This window comes from Pleurodeles waltl, chromosome 8 (genome assembly GCF_031143425.1).
Source record: "Pleurodeles waltl isolate 20211129_DDA chromosome 8, aPleWal1.hap1.20221129, whole genome shotgun sequence".
In the NCBI taxonomy this organism is placed as follows: Eukaryota; Metazoa; Chordata; class Amphibia; order Caudata; family Salamandridae; genus Pleurodeles; species Pleurodeles waltl.
The window spans coordinates 23,506,866-23,524,053 of NC_090447.1; the positions used below are offsets into that span (position 1 = coordinate 23,506,866).

Here is a 17,188-nt window from a genome sequence, read left to right on the forward strand (position 1 = left end):
TCAGGCCCCCCTATGCCACAAAAGAAAATTAAAAAAAATACTTACCCCAACTTACCTTTTCTTCCCTGGGATGGGTCCCTCCATCCTTGGGTGTCCTCCTGGGGTGGGCAAGGGTGGCAGGGGGTGTCCCTGAGGGCAGGGGAGGGCACCTCTGGGCTCATTCTGAGTCCACAGGTCCCATAACGCCTGCCCTGACCCAGGCGTTAAAAAGAGGCGCAAATGCAGGGTTTTTTGCCCCGCCCACTCCCGGGCGTCATTTTTGCCCGGGAGTATAAATACCACGCACATTCCTCGGAGTCATTTTTTAAGACGGGAACGCCTCCCTTGCATATCATTAACGCAAGGGAGGTGTTCACGCCAAAAAATGACGCTAACTCCATGAACTTTGGCGCTAGACGCGTCTAACGCCAAAGTATAAATATGGAGTTAGTTTTACGTCTAATTTGCGTCGAAAAAAACGACGCAAATTCGGCACAAACGAAGTATAAATATGCCCCCACGTACACCAGGCAGCGCCGGCGTAGGGGAAAATGGCGTATGGGCATCTAAAAATGGGGCAAGTCAGGTCAGAAAAAAAATCGTCTTAACCCAATTTGCGCCATTTTTTTTCGACGCCCATCCCCCATCAACATGACTCCTGTCTTAGCAAAGACAGGAGTCATGCCCCCTTGCCCAATGGCCATGCCCAGGGGACTTACGTCCCCTGGGCATGGTCATTGGGCATAGTGGCATGTAGGGGGGCACAAATCAGGCCCCCCTATGCCACAAAAGAAAATTAAAAAAAATACTTACCCCAACTTACCTTTTCTTCCCTGGGATGGGTCCCTCCATCCTTGGGTGTCCTCCTGGGGTGGGCAAGGGTGGCAGGGGGTGTCCCTGGGGGCAGGGGAGGGCACCTCTGGGCTCATTCTGAGCCCACAGGTCCCTTAACGCCTGCCCTGACCCAGGCGTTAAAAAGAGGCGCAAATGCGGGGTTTTTTGCCCCGCCCACTCCCGGGCGTCATTTTTGCCCGGGAGTATAAATACCACGCACATTCCTCTGAGTCATTTTTTAAGACGGGAACGCCTCCCTTGCATATCATTAACGCAAGGGAGGTGTTCACGCCAAAAAATTACGCTAACTCCATGAACTTTGGCGCTAGACGCGTCTAACGCCAAAGTATAAATATGGAGTTAGTTTTGCGTCGAATTTGCGTCGAAAAAAACGACGCAAATTCGGCGCAAACGGAGTATAAATATGCCCCATAGAGACTACATTTTACAAACATGTAGGTTACCAAGATTAAACAAGAGGTCTCGCTCTGGCCTCTATCCCCCCCAAAAAAATTGGTTGAAGGCGAAAATATTTAATGGTCTACAAAAGGCGCACATTACCATAGTAGTCCCTGGCACCGAAGCAAACTTCTGTGTGTGCGGACGTACTCCTTGTGAAAGGACAATATGCACTAACTCACTGTGAAGTTAACCAATGGCTGAAAGGGACTGGCAAATTGTCCCATGATACATGGTGGACAGGGTGGAAGAAAAAAGTGGAAGACACAACAACAACAGACTAATGAATGAAGTCTGGCTCAAAGGCCTTATGACTAATTTTGTTACACATAATTTTAGTAAAATCATCAAAAGGTCTTAGATAACAACAGACCTTAAAAAGCCAACTGTTCTACTGTGGGCTTGCAGCATCTTTGATATTTGTAATCTTTTTGCAATTCTTTACTATAAATAGATGAGAAACATTGAAAAGTTTAGTTTAGTTTAGTTTATTGGATTTATAAAGCACTTGGCTACCCGGATGCTTCCCAGTGCTAAAGCGGAAACAGAGCTGATTGCAGGAGTAAAAAGTATAAGCTCTGAACAACAAGGTTTCCAGATTCCTACGAAAGGAGAGTTCATGATTGTTTTGGCAAAGTTCCAGGGGGAGGGAGTTCTAGAGTATGGCTGCTTTGTACGTCATGGATCTGCCACCCCACCTCGCTCTCTCAACCGGAGGGATCGAGGGAGGCCTTCTAAGATCTGAGGGACCTATGAGGAATGTAGTGAGAGGTGATAGGCCAAAGGAGGACAGGGCCCTTTGGTACAGAGCTCTATGGATAATGCAGAGAGCTTTGAAATGTATGCATTGTTCAACTGGGAGCCAATGAAGGGAGGCTATGGAGGATTTGGCAGATTGGTGTCTTGGAAGGTTCATGAGGAGACAGAAGAAGCATTCTGTACCATCTTAAGTCTCTTTACCACATATTGGGGTGAACTAAAGTAAAGAGCATTATTATAGTCTAGGCGTGAAATTGTGAGGTGCTTGAACAATAAGCATTTTGGCTAGGAACAGAATTACCTTAAAGACTTTCCTTAGAAGCCTTATTAGACTAAAACAGGTGGCAGACAGCTTTTTAGATTGCAAGTCAATGGTAAGACGGGAGTCCAACCAGACTCCCAGACTCCTAGACTTTTTATATTTTCTTTTGGCGGAGGCAGGATTTCCAGCCCTTCCAGGACTGGCGACAGAGATCTATGAAGGAAATGGTTCCCCAATAACATCACCTCAGTTGTGTCTTCATTAAGTTTAAGTTTGCAATCAACCATCAATTTGGCTACCGCTTGGAGACATGGGGTTAGTCGGAGTTGAGTCAGATTAAAATTTGTGGACAATGAGAAAACCAGCTGAGTGTCATCGGCGTAAGAAACGAACGCCAGACGTAAGGTTCTAGAATCTCAGCTAATGGCAACATTCAGAGATTAAACAGAGTGGGGCTCAGGGAGGAACCCTGAGGCACCGCACAGTTGAGAGAAAAACTGTTGGAGAGGTAAGAACCATCAAGAACTTGGAAGTTCGAATTCTCCAAAAAAGTAGAAATACATTTCAAGGCACGGCCATTGATACTTGCCTCAGAAATTCTCTGTACCAAAATCGTGTGGTTGATGGTATCAAATGCAGCACTAAGGTCTAACAGAATGATGGCTGTGGAGCCCACATAGTCAAGACAACGTCTTACCAGAGATAGGTAAAAAGGGAGGCTTGCAAAGACAGATATAGAAAGTTGTAAAGACAAGTAGCCAGCCTGATTGATAGATAGCTAGATAGCTAGATAGCTAGATAGATAGATAGATAGATAGATAGATAGATAGACAGACAGACAGACAGACAGACAGACAGACAGACAGACAGACAGACAGACAGACAGACAGACAGACAGACAGACAGACAGACAGACAGGTAGATAGGCAGACTGAGAGTTAGACAGGTGGATAGATAAGCAAGTAGGGAGACAGACAGACATATAATTAGACAGACATAGGGAAAGGCAGACATGGAGATAGACCGATAAACAGACAGGTAGACAGACAGTTAGATAGAGAGGCAGGTCATTAGGTGAACCTACAGACAGGTATGGTTGCAAATAAAAACAGATAGTAGAGGAAACTGGAATAAGCAGCAAAGCTAAAATAACTAATATAAAGGTTAGATGTCTATATATGGAATCTAGAAAGTCATATCAGCTGATTATGCAGTCTAAATGAGTTTACACATATAATGACACGCAAGAACACAGAAAGCAAACTATAAGGCCATACAAGACTGACATACAGACTGTATTGGTTTACAAATATAACTGCAGTCCTCAATTAAAATATATACAGCAATGAGATACGGGGGTGCAGCTAGAAATGCACTTCATTCAATGCATCCTAAAAAACGTAAATGACAGCTTCATGAAGAACAGTTTCAAATAGACACAATATTGGTACGTTGTGAAGTAGCAACAGTCAGATAAATAATAAAAAGGCCACTTCAAAAGGAATTAACAACATCAGCAGCAGCAAAAAGAAGCTGGAATGTGTCAGCTCCGTAAAATATAGAGACAGTAGAAAGCATCCTGCTATCTCATCAGACTCAGAAACACAAAGGCGACACCAAAGAAATAAAGTAAAAATAAACAGAAAAACATGATTCAAAGAAATCTTTGAGATTACACAATTTTTGTGGCCCCCCTAACGGGGGAACGCCCCGTTTGCATACATTATGCCTGGCGTGGACATAATGCAGCGCAAAGGGTTACAAAGTGGCGCAGTGCATGCAGTACCTGGACAGCCAGATTCCAGGTAGCTGGGGCACTAAGAATTGTGGTTAAGTCAAAAGGGACACCATTCATCAAATAACACTCTATCATACACTCACAGACCCGGGACATACCCTCTTTCTATGCTCTGTTTATAACTATAGGGGATAGAGAACAGCCTACCACATAACACAAAACCGTGCCCAAAACACCAAGCCACAGCTTTGTTCTCCATAGAAGTGCTACTAGTAGATCTTCTCTGTTCCCAGTAGATCTCCTCTGTTCCCTTATGACTGCATTATCTTTGCACATCATTGCTATGCATCCACCTTCCTCAAGCCATACTTACATCAAGGGAGCCCGGTCCACCCTCCAACACTACACACACAATGGGGATCTTGATAGCTGCTCCTAAAACATAGATGTTAATCATTAACTTATGAGACATACAACAAAAACACATTGTTACAGCATGAAACACAAAGCTTGCCCATACAAGAAACATATTATGACAGTATGAAACGCAAACCACTCTTACAACAGAAAACACACTGTACTGAATAAAACACAGAGCTAACCCTGTATTAGAAAATCAGATTGTTAGGAACATGAGACACAAAGCCATCCTTGCAACAAAAAAATACCTTATTGCAGTTTTAAACGCAAAGCACTGATGCGTCTTGTCCCAGATGTGGGTTTGCCTTAAAAACTGTGACAAATGCACATCCTCCTACCCCTAGACAGAGTTTAAAGAATACATCAGCAACCAGCATCAGGGCAGAGCACATTCTGCCAATCATCTAGAGAGCCGTGCAAACCAGCTTATCACTAAGAGTAGACCTGCTATTTAGTATGCTGATGCTGAGGACAACAAAACTCTCCCTTACAAGTCATCACAATATTGTAGAAATATATATATATATATATATATATATATATATATATATATATATACATATATATATATATATATATATATATATATATATATATATATATATATAAAGCAGGGGTCAAACACGTTGTGTTTCCTAGGTTAATTCCCATAGGACCTTTCAACAAGGCTACAGTCCAACCCACAGGATGGAATTACTCCAAACAAATTTGACAGAAAGCCATCTTTTGGTACGCAGATTGTGCTTTTGCTTATTTGGTCTAAATCCATCAAGTAGCTTACGAGATATTAAAGGGAAAAAATTGTATACCTGAGGTCGCAAGGACATTGCGAAGGTTAAGAACTTGTGCACAGCGAGTGCACAGCTGGGACTGGGCTTCAGTCAAGTACCACAAAAAAAGTTTTTTTTAAAACAAGGGGCCAGGTTAGGGACACCCTGACCCCTTAGCTCTGGTGAAGGACCACCCAGGGCTAAAAAGCATTTTGTTTTTATTGCCACTAAGTTGCGGCAAAAACAATTAAAAAAAGAAAGCACGGGCTCCCCTCGCCATGCACTGCTAATTACCCCATAAATTACAGCACTCATACATTTTTGATAACATCACTAATAATAACAATGTAATATTTGCAGTAAAAAAAAATACAAAAAAAGTGTGCATGGCGGGGGGGTGAATTATAGTTACCTTAGGGCACGAGTGATAGTTACTTGAGATTACTCTAACTATAACAGGAGAATTTCCAGTGGTTTTGTACATTTAAAATGTGAGCCTAACTATAACCTCCCTGTAACCTTTGTCTTTTTCAGTTAATTTCTATGTTTTTTTCAATTGATTTCCTAAATATAACGTCCCTGTAACCTTTGGGATGCATCCTTTACATTTATTTTTAAAATATAGCCCGCTGAGGTGGTGTTCCCCAGGGCCTGGGGTGTCCGTGTGACCCCCGCATCATTATACAGTTAAAGCCCCAGGGAGGAGGAGGTCCCCGAGACCTGGATGGATCCACAGCCCCCCCCACCCCACATCAAAGCCCCAGGGAGGTGGTAGGCCCCAGGGCCCGGGGGTGTGGACAAACCCCCTATATTGCATTGCTGATCCCTGGAAAAGTGGTGGTCCTGGGGGGGTGGGGTTCCGCGCAGACTTCTGCATTGTTATACAGTTAAAGCCCCAGGGAGGTGGTAGGCCCCGGGGGTGTGGACAAACCCCCTATATTGCATTGCTGATCCCTGGAAAAGTGGTGGTCCTGGTGGGGGTGGGGTTCCGCGCAGACTCCTGCATTGTTATACAGTTAAAGCCCCAGGGAGGTGGTGGTCTGCAGGGTCTGGTGGAGTTCGTGCGGCCCCCTCAATATTGCATTGTTGATTCTTGAGGAGGTCGTGGCTTCCGGGGCTTTATTAAACGCTTGGAGTGGGCCCCTGTGTGCCCCTTTCCTTTTTATTTCACGAATACCCCCTGGACCTCCTGAAAAGTTTTACATCTGATTAAAAAAGCTTGATCTAAGGACGGAAAGCTACCTTTCTGCCAAATTTGGTGTAATTCTGTCCAGCGGTTCGGACTGTAGTTGTGTTCAAAACCTCAATGGAAATTAAAACGGAAATGGTGATGGATCACCCCAAAACAAGACCCTTGGGCACACTTTTTTGGGGAAATGTTTGTGAAGACAAGTCAAAAACACTTTTTCTATGGAAACCAGGTCCTAAACATAAGTACCTACTGGCCAGTAGGTTATATACAGGGCCAAGCCCTGCAGCAGTGGCTGGATTAATGTAAAGTAATTAAAGTTACTTTGTGTTAAAAAAAAAACATAGAAATTCACTGAAAAAAAACAAAGGTTACATGGATGGTATAGTTAGGAAATAGAATTAAAAAACCCATAGAAATTCACTGAAAAAAACAAAGGTTACATGGATGGTATAGTTAGGAAATAGAATTAAAAAACCCATAGAAATTCACTAAAAAAAACAAAGGCTACAGGGACATTATAATAAGGTTCTGAATTTGCTGATACAAAACCTTAGAAATTCAGCAGTTATAGTTAGAGTTATTTCAAGTAATTATAACTTGTGCCCTAAGGTAACTCGCACCATCGCCATGCACTGCTAACCGCCCCAGATATTACAGTAATCATGACAGCTTTTATAACGTCATGAAAAATATCAGTGAAGGATTAGCAGTCAAATTAATGAAGAAAAAACTGTGCATGTTGGGGGCGCGTGGTATAGTTGCCTTAGGGCGAGAGTTATAGTTACTTTAAATAACTCTAACTATAACTGCTGACTTTCTAAGGTTTTGTATGAGAAAATTAAAAACCGAACTATAGCATCCATATATATATTTATATATAACCTAGTTGTGGTCACCACTAGGTAGTTATAGCTAGGACCTAGTTTCTATAGAAAACACATTTTTTTGTTGTGCTAATAACTTGGAGAAGTTTGACGAATCTTAACAAAACAGTGGTCACTTCAGCTGCTGTCTGAAAAGTTTCAGGGTGATTGGTCAAGTGGGGGCTGAGAAAAAGGGGGGGTCCCAAAACATGTTTTCGCCATTCATTTTTCCATAGGGATTTAGAACAGCGATAGCACCGAAACCACTGGACGGAACTGCACCAAACGTGGTAGAAAGGTGTTTCTTGGTCCAGAAAGAAGCCTTTTTGTTATTTGCTGTAAATACACTCAGTAGTTTTAGAGAAATTGAAGGAAATCCAAATTTGTATATATAGGGACGCAAGGGATTCGCGACCCCTCCCGATCTCGCATTTCTGTGCTGAGAGCACTTCAACAAGGAAGTGTTGGCAGCTATCTTGGGGCTCAGCTTCAGCCTAGTCCCACAAAAAAGGTTAAAATTAAAGAAAAGGGGCCAGGGTAGGGTCACTCTGACCCATTAGCTCTGGTGATGGGGTCCCAGAGGGATGACCTTTTTATAAGCTGGGATGGCCACAAAAAGCTCTAGATGCATTTCTAATGATGATTGGTGAAAACAACGTAACTTTGAAGCACACCTACAAAATAGACCAAACCACCATGAAATTTCTAGATTTATTGGTCACAGCAGAGGGAGACACTGTTCAGACTAGTCTCTTTAGAAAGAGCACAGCGGGCAATAGTATTTTACATACCTGCAGTCATCACCCACCCATTCTCTAACGGAGATTCCAGTATGGGGAATTGCTGAGAGCAAAATGCAACAACAGCATGCATTAGTCACTTGAAAGGAAACAAGGGAGGATGGTTGCAAGATTCAAGGCTAGAGGGTATGCAGGGAAGGTGACTGAGACAGCATATCGAAAAGTATCGGGTGTGAGTAGGGACAACTTACTGGCACCTAAGAGAAAGGACAAGGGTAAGCAGGAAGTGAGACTGATAACCACTCACAACAGCCAGATACTAAGGAAATATTAGCACTTAGTTAAGTCAGACCAAGTCATTGAGGCCCTCATTATGACATTGGCAGTAAATGCCGCATACCGCCACGGCCGCCAACATACTGTCGCCGTGGCTACGAGCCGCCAACCGCATTATGACCGTACACGGAATTTCGAAAAAAAGGCTGGTGGAATTCCGTCAACGGTCATGGCGGCGGACGGCGGTAAGGTGGCGCTGCTGCCAGCAGCAGCAGCACGCCAGCAAAACACTGCCTACCGTATCATGTTCCATGATATGGCCGGGTGGTGTTTTGCTGGCGGACGCTGTTGCTGGCAGTAGTGCTGCATCCCATCTCCTGACGGAGGACCCCCTGCAAGCAGGTAAGTCAGGTTCTCCAACAGGAGATGGGTGTGGGGGGTGGTGTATACGTGTGTGGGTGTGTTGTGTGGGAGGGGTGTGTGTATGTTTCTGTATGCGTGCATGCAGGTGTGAGTCGAATGGAATGTGTGCGTGCGTGAATGACTGAATGTGAGTGTACGTGTATGCTGCGTGTTGTGAATGCGTGTGTGCGACAATGTATGTTAGTGTGTGTTGCGGTGTGTGGGTATGTACATTTGCGGCAAAAACAATTAAAAAAAGAAAGCACGGGCTCCCCTCGCCATGCACTGCTAATTACCCCATAAATTACAGCACTCATACATTTTTGATAACATCACTAATAATAACAATGTAATATTTGCAGTAAAAAAAAATACAAAAAAACTGTGCATGGCGGGGGTGTGAATTATAGTTACCTTAGGGCACGAGTGATAGTTACTTGAGATAACTCTAACTATAACAGGAGAATTTCCAATGGTTTTGTACATTTAAAATGTGAGTCTAACTATAACCTCCCTATAACCTTTGTCTTTTTCAGTTAATTTCTATGTTGAGTCGAATGGAATGTGTGCGTGCGTAAATGACTGAATGTGAGTGTACGTGTATGTTGTGTGTTGTGAATGTGTGTGTGCGACAATGTATGTTAGTGTGTGTTGCGGTGTTTGAGTATGTACATGTACATGCGTGGGGGGGATGTGGGTATGCGTGTGTGTATTTGTGCGCGTGTGGGTGTTTAAATGTGTCGGGCGGGAGAGGGAAGGGGATGTGTATTGGACTATGGGGAGGGGGGCGGGTGTGACCCTTATCAGTGCCAGGGAAGGAATTCCCTGGCACTGATAGTGCCTACCACCATGGTTTTTGTGGCGGTCCGATTGCCACGAAAACCATGGCGGTAGGCGGAGTCATTATCCAGAGGGTGGGATTGTGACAGCCGCCTGGCTGGAGAGCGAAGACGGGGAATTTAAGACGGGCTACAGCAAAAACCGCTGAATCGAATTACACCAAATTTGGCAAGAAGCTAGATTTTGGTCCTTAGATTCTGCCTTTTGTTATTTGCTGTAAAACTGTTCTGAAGTTTTGGAGAAATTCAGGATCAAACACAATTATATATTGTATCTGGATATTTGGGTCCGTGGGAGTCTTAAGATATCTTGCGGGAGCGCCAACTTAAAAATAAAGGGGGTTATTACAACTTTGGAGGAGGTGTTAATCCGTCCCAAAAGTGACGGTAAAGTGACGGATATACCACCAGCCGTATTACGAGTCCATTATATCCTATGGAACTCGTAATACGGCTGGGGGTATATCCGTCACTTTACCGTCACTTTTGGGACGGAGTAACACCTCCTCCAAAGTTGTAATAACCCCCAAAGTGTTATGATTGGCCAAGGGGCTACAAAGAGCACATTTTAATGTTGATTTGAGCAAGAATGCATTTTTCATTGTGTTTTTGCTAGCTGAGTACAGGTGAATGGTGAAGGGCATGACATATTCACTTAATGAGTACTGAATTGTGTACTAATGTCTTGAGTTGCGCTGTAGAAGAGGGCACCAGGGAGGAATTGTCATATTATCCCATCCGATTGCTTGTCTATAATAACCCAAACCAGCATGTGTCCTTTCCCAAGTCAAACTGTGTTAACCAGAAATGCCTGGATAGAAGCCGAAATGCGTAGTACACTGGATGCATTTTTTTAAAACTTGCTCTGTAGAAATTGTCTTCAGTTCCTTATTCTTCTGAATGTGTCTGCCGTTTTCTTACCCTTGTACCTGCTTGTTGTAATAGGGGAACCTTCCAGAAATGTGACTGCTGCTAGAAATGTTTGTTTTAGGGTATAAATTTGAGCATTTCCTCATCAAATTTTCAGGCTTAACCAAAGGATAAAGTTGACAGTTCCTTCTACAGAAGCTAGCTATGTACATGATATGTCCCCCCAAAAATATACATTCAAGAAGACAGCAGCTCTTACAGTAGCAACCTTACCTCCTTTTGTAACGGTCTGCTCTGAAATAAACTTTTCCAGTTTGGTCCTCAAGGGGATCTCAACTCCATACCTCCCCTGTGTCCCATCATCCACCAAGATGAAGTGAGAGTGGTTGTTATCCAGACAGCAGAGGCTCCCTTGGTTGTCTACATCCAAAAAGTACTCAGCTGGGAGACCACCCTGAAAGGAATGAAAGGAAAGAAATGTAAGAATGAGTACCTCTGAAGGGGCGTGGGGGTTGGAAGACGATTTCAAAAGAATATTTGTAAACGGTGCCTGAGCAAGGGCAGAAAGGAGATGCAAAGAAACCCTGAGTTTGGATAAAAGAAATATAAATAGCTCAAGAAAACTGAGATCAGTTCTCTAGGGCATGCACAACTCAACGAGAGTTCAGAAATTCTTGTGGCAAGTCGGGTGACAAGCCATGTGATACTAATAACACCTAAGTGATTGATTGATTGATTGATTGATTGGTGCTATCCCTGCAAAACATAGAAACAAGAACTCATTTTCTATTCTAAGCAGGCAGGAATGAGTGGGGAGACCTGGGTTACAATTCTCAGAGTTTAGCCTGGGATTTACCCAAGCATACATTCTGCTTTCTACAACTGCCTGGGAACATGTACATCACACTGCACATGGTATCTTTTGAGGGAATGAGGGTTCAGGGGAGTTAAAGTTGCCTGTGGTGGTTAGGGCCAGCCATATGTGCATATGTGCATATGCATGGGAACTACACATGGCAGCCCACTGCTACTCTGGCCTGCAGCACTGCAAGTGTTTGTCCTCAGGCTGAGTGTCATGGTTAGAAAGTGCAAATAAGCATAGAGGGGCATGCTAGGCTTGTATATATATTCAAGGGTATTCAGGGGAAACTGAGTCTTCTGTTTGGCTTGTCGTTCGGGGATGCTGCCTCTCAAGTACAGTTTTCTGTGGTTCTCAGAAACCTCCATGGATTGTGGGCCACCACAAGGCCTGGCACTCCCAAGTTCATAAACAGCCTCACATCTCAGTTTGTGCAGGTGGTCGTCAGCACAGTGATGAGCCACACAACATTGCACACATCGGCCACATGTGCTTATGGAACTGAGAGGCCAACTCATCAGTTGTGGTCAACGGGTCAAATTCTTGCTTCACGCCTGCATGGGCTACTCAGATGATCAGCGTCAAGTTGGGCTGGGCCATCCAGCATTGTGTCTAGTCCTGTTTGGATTTAACAACCCCTAATCACCTCAGGAGCACCACAAACACGCAGAACCTCAGACTCTAGAAGTGCAAAGCAGGTTATAAACTTACAAGGAAATCTTTCCAAGCCGAGTCCTGTAGTAAGGATTGGACCTTGTGGAGCCCCTGTTGATAACCTCATTGTTACCACAGTGGAGGATTTTACGTTCCAAAAGAAGGATTTAGTCCAGACATAAAACTAATGAGTGGGGAAAGGAAGTAAAGAGAACCCATCAAAGAGAAGAATTTGGTGGTTTTTGGAGTTTAGCCTGTTCTGACCTTTCAATACCAAAATTCAAATGTTCTGAGAGCCTTCAAAACTCCAGCATCTGAATTCAATAAAATCTCTCCATCTACAGAGTCCTGTCCTGCCTTGCCAGAGGAATGTACTTTGCTTTAATGCGCTATCATGTGCATACAGAGGACTGCCAGCACCCCTGTTGATCCAGCTGTTCATTCATGCCAAAGAAAAGGTGTGAAGCATCTGTGTGAAGTAATGATGAGAGAGGAAGGTCCCTAAAGTGAGACAATGACAGCAGATATACCCCAATCATTGTGTAATTTAGTTTGAAGATGTTTTATTGATTTTATACTAGTTCAAAAAACGCACAAATCTGCATTTCTATAGTATACATATTACAACATACATCTATATATGTGCTGTAGTGCCATTACATAAATGAAAAAATGGTTTTGATTACGAGTTAAAAAGTTCTTTCTAGAAAGATCATTTCAAGAATGTAAGACAATGTATACATCATGCATGGGTATGTACTGACCATTCAAACTATGTAGATCTGCTGCATTGCTAACTAAGCTGAAAGGACTCAATGCACATGAATGGGAACCATCATGAACAAAACATGTTAATCCTGTTATAAACTCTCCTTATATTCAATGAAAGTTTTTTAAATAAGGACTTTTGCATTAAGTGAGAGTGCTGCTATGAAGGTGCCCTCAAGGCAAAGCACTAGGAATGGTGTAACCGCCAGGACTTGCAGGACCTGAACAGCAGAGTCTGGTGCCAATCTGCGTCAACCCCCAGGGGGCAGCATGGAGCAGAACCAAACTCTAAAGGGAAGAGGAAGGGGCAATGAGAGAGAAAACAGACAGCTAGAGTGTCACAGTCTCGACTGGTGTATGTCTCTTAAAGTGCAGAAGACTCACAGGTGGGCTTTCACAGGCTAACGTCAAGCTGTTACTATAAATGCGACAAACAAACACTAAAGTTCACAGCCAGAAGCAATGCAGTAACAAAGGTGGCTTTCGCTGTTATGATTACTCGCTTCAGAATGGCTGTCCGTTTTGACCCAAATCCAACATGAAGGAAGCCGGTACCAGAATTGTTGGAGTCCAGCATGAAAACAATCTTGGAAAACAAGTAACAGGAAGCAAGGGACAAACCGCCTTAAACCAAGCCAAATCATATTCCAGAAGCAAGTCAAAGTTCAGGCCAAAAGTCAGGAAACTTAGGCAACCAAAATAATGAGCAGAAAATATAAATGTGAGGGTCGCGTAGTATCATAGCGAATGAACTATAGCAACAGTGAAGGAGCCAGTATGACACAAGAAGCTGGCAGGCAACTACTCCAAGGAAATGAACAGTTTGTAAAGCAATGCTGCCACTCATGACCTGGAAGCCCCTTCCACTTGGCTGTCCAGGGTAGGATTCCTGGCACCCAATCACCACAGGCCGGACCGCCACAGTGTCACAGCGATTCTAGAGCAGCTTCAGTTGAGTGTTCTTCCCACAGCGAGTCCCATCTAGTCACACCAGGTCTATTCCTTAAAGTAATCCTCTTTGACCCAACAACCAAAATAGCAACCTAGGTTCTTGACCATTGGTACCAAGATGTTTTCATTGCTTATAGCACCTCACCACAGAGCATCAATTGCCCCAGCAATGCTAAGTGCCAGCTGGCCTTTAGTCTCATTTTCATTCACATATGGGGGATTGCCACACTAGAAAATTAAATATTCCTCCAAAATGTAATCTCAATGCAGTCCAATTCACAAGTGCCTTAAGTGAGAGCCTGGTCCTGTCGGTACCAGAAAACGATGTTGTGAACCTATATTTCTTTAGATCCATCATATGCATAACGCAACACATGAAAAAGAAAATTGAGAATTTGCACTTGCGGCAAGTGGCCCTCGGAGTCCAATCCTGTGAAATCGACAGGAGGGGTTCCCATGTTGGTCACCAATTCTATGAAGGGGTCTTACGACGTATTGTGCAACCGAAGGCATGTGCACACATGTGTTGGTTTGACAAGTGGGCTCGCCGTCCTACCTCAAACTGATTTGGTATGGGAGTCTCACTTGATCGGACCCCATTTCTTTGAAGGGCTCATACAGTGCAACTAGAGACAGATGCACAGATAAATTGATATGACAAGCAGGCTTGCCCTCAAGCGCAGACTGCTTTATGCGGGTCTCATGTGATTTGAGCTCAGCTCTTTCAAGGGGTCCCACTTTATTTGATGCAACCAGGGACAGATGCATGTAGACATTGATACCACAAGTACGTTGGCCGTCTTACTTCCAATTGATTTGTTGTGCAAGTTTCATAAAATGTACCATTGCCCATCCCGCCATGTCCTGATGAAGACCCTCCTTGATGGTTTGAAGTGACCGTGACGTATAGGGTTGAAACATCAATGCTTTTTGGCGTCTGGATAAGAATTCCCTTTTTTCACCTTTGGGGCCTCTAAGGAATGCTTCTGTTGGCCTTTTGTGATTTGCACATAAATGTATTTGACAGACAACTGGCAGGCGGACTGTGCACTGCAAATTCCTTTCTATGACATTTTTGTAATTCACTTTATTGTTTCACTTGTCACATTGCACAAGCACTTATTTCATACCTGTATTTTGGGTTAATTTTAATTCTCCTTTTTCGTTTTCATGTGTTGAATTATACATTTGGTGGACCCAAAAAACACATAGATTCAGGTAATCAGTTTATGTTACCGGCAGGGCCGTGTTTTGAGTGTAGTAATTGCTACCCAGGTCCTGAGGTCTACTGAGTTCAGTGCTTAATTTGTAAATAAAAATGTGCCATACCCAAAGCTCTCCTCTGAAACACGTGGCTGCTGCATTTAAATGTGCGCACACGGAATACTGAGGCAGTGTAATCCTAAAGCCATCTCGGGCCTCTTTATTCCAGTTACAGCAACTCCCTGCCCTTTCAGCTCACTCTTGCAGCTTTCTGCTGACGCTTTTCTGTCTTTCTCTTCCTTCTTCTTTCCCATATGCTTCCTTTGCTCGCAGTAATTGCCTGATGCAGAAAAATAAGTGTTAGTCCTAAACAATATGTGCCGGTGCTCCCCACTGTCAAGCTGTGGCTCTCATTAGGCACTGACTGGGTCACCCAATTAGATTGTAATACTGATTATATCAGAGCCCTGCAGGGTTAGCATTAAAGTGTCTCTTTCCATTCATCATCAGTTTTGGGGAAATCCAGCTGGCCTCCATAAATGGCAGACACACTAGCTTCCCACTGCACCTAACAACTAACTCTTATATTTGAAGGTGAGTCCTGCTTTATGTAAAAATATGAATGTTTCCCAAATGATGTGATAAAGCGCTTTAAAACTGGTCCTTATCTTTTGTACCTTAGTTTATAGCTCGTATGATTTGTCTGAGCCATTAGGAATGTTTAAACATGGCTATATTGCTTTAAAACGTCAGCCCTTTAACTCTGTCAAAAGCAGAGAAGTCGGAGATCTAAAACTCATCCCAAAAAAAGGACACATTTTCCTCCTCTGTGCATGCAAGCAAATGTTTGCAGATTACTTTTGCATAGTTCCTGAAGCGTAATCACAGACAAAAGCCAAGAGTTTCTTTGCTTCTTTCTGCTCCTCTGTGAACCTCTGGCTTGATAGCGCAACAGTCTTTAGGGTGAATTGAATTAGGGCCCATATTCATACGTTTTGATGCAAAATTACGCAAACGCAGTTTTGCCTAAAAAAGTATAGCGCCGATTTGTGACATTCCAGAGCACCAGCCGGGTGCCAAATTTATGGAATCCCATAAGCCAGCAAAAAGGTGGGGGTGGCAGTATGGGGGGAGGAGGGTTTTGCACCAAATAATGACAGTAGGCTGGTTAGAGGCAAATAAAATTCCTTTAACCTGCCTAGAGTCATTTCCTGATGCAAAACCATCCATACAACATGACTCCTGTCTCATAGAAGACAGGAGTCATGCCCACCACCCCAATAGCCAGCACAGGGGACAAGTGTCCCCTGGGCATGGCCATTGCACTCAGTGCCATGTAGGGGGGCCAATTTCAGGGCCCTCAATGGCACTTTAAAAAAGTTTTTTAAATACTTACCTCTACTTACCCTACTTACTTGAGATCGGGTCCGCCCATCCTCTGGAGTCCCTCTGGTGTTGGTCGGTGTGTTCCTAGGGCTTGGGGTGGACACCTGTGGGCTCTTTCCATTGTGTTTGACCATAGAAATGGGTCCACAGGTCCCCTAACGCCTGCCCTGTCCCAGGTGCTAAATAATGGTCCTAAGCAGGCTTAGTGCCATTATTTAGACCCGCCTCCACCGTGTACCATTTTTGCATGGGAGGATAAATAAGGCACTAGGAGCTTTGAGTCATTTTTTGGATGGGAATGTCTACCTTGCATCTCATTGATGCAAGGTGGTTTCACGCATCCAAAAATGTACTTTAATTCCAATTTTGACACCAGACGGGTTTAGCGCCAAAATATAAATATGGAGTTAAGTTGGCACGGAATTAGTGTAAAAAAAAAAATTACTCTAATTCAGCTCAAGGAAAGTATAAGTATGCCCCTTAATATATAGAGAGTGGACTTTGGGTGGACCTCCTTCAGTCACTGCTTAAAGACACTGTCAATCAAAGTGTGGCTCCTCCTAGAGGAGTATTTCTCTTACCTTGATGCTGCTGCCCGATTGATGTATCATTGTGCCCCCAATGCTGAATGATCTAGTTTACATCTGAAAACAACTATCTTATTTTTTGTCCCACTTAATCGTTTTTCATACCTTCGTAGTGTGTTCACTCTTTCAATGGTGACGAGGTTTACCCTTAAAAACTGCTTGGTCCTCCCACCCCCCCACAAAGGCAACCGACTCAACTCCTTGGGTTAAGATGTAGCAAATTTACTGCAAGTCAAAGAGGATAGCTTCACAATTGGTTCTATGACATAATAGTCATGCACACAATATCGATATAGAAAAATATTGGAATGTAAATTTAGTTAACAAAAATATTGCCTTCCTATTCTTCACTAATAAAACTACAACTATCAAGAACA

The 17,188-nt window shown here is 43.5% G+C and overlaps 1 protein-coding gene across 4 annotated transcripts in view; it reads right to left on the reverse strand.

The window, feature by feature from the left end:
- The window catches only part of LOC138249674 (transient receptor potential cation channel subfamily M member 2-like), a 519,042-nt gene that overhangs the window by 376,150 nt on the left and 125,704 nt on the right, over positions 1-17,188 (reverse strand). For all 4 annotated transcript variants that reach the window (XR_011194834.1, XM_069203635.1, XM_069203637.1 and 1 more), the window contains 2 exons: positions 10,677-10,857; positions 4,405-4,466 (listed from right to left, as the gene is read on the reverse strand). Coding sequence is in view for 3 of the 4 variants with exons in the window: in XM_069203635.1 (XP_069059736.1) it covers positions 4,405-4,466; positions 10,677-10,857 (243 nt within the window). In the remaining variant the exon portion in view is untranslated. The remainder of the gene's footprint in view (positions 1-4,404; positions 4,467-10,676; positions 10,858-17,188) is intronic.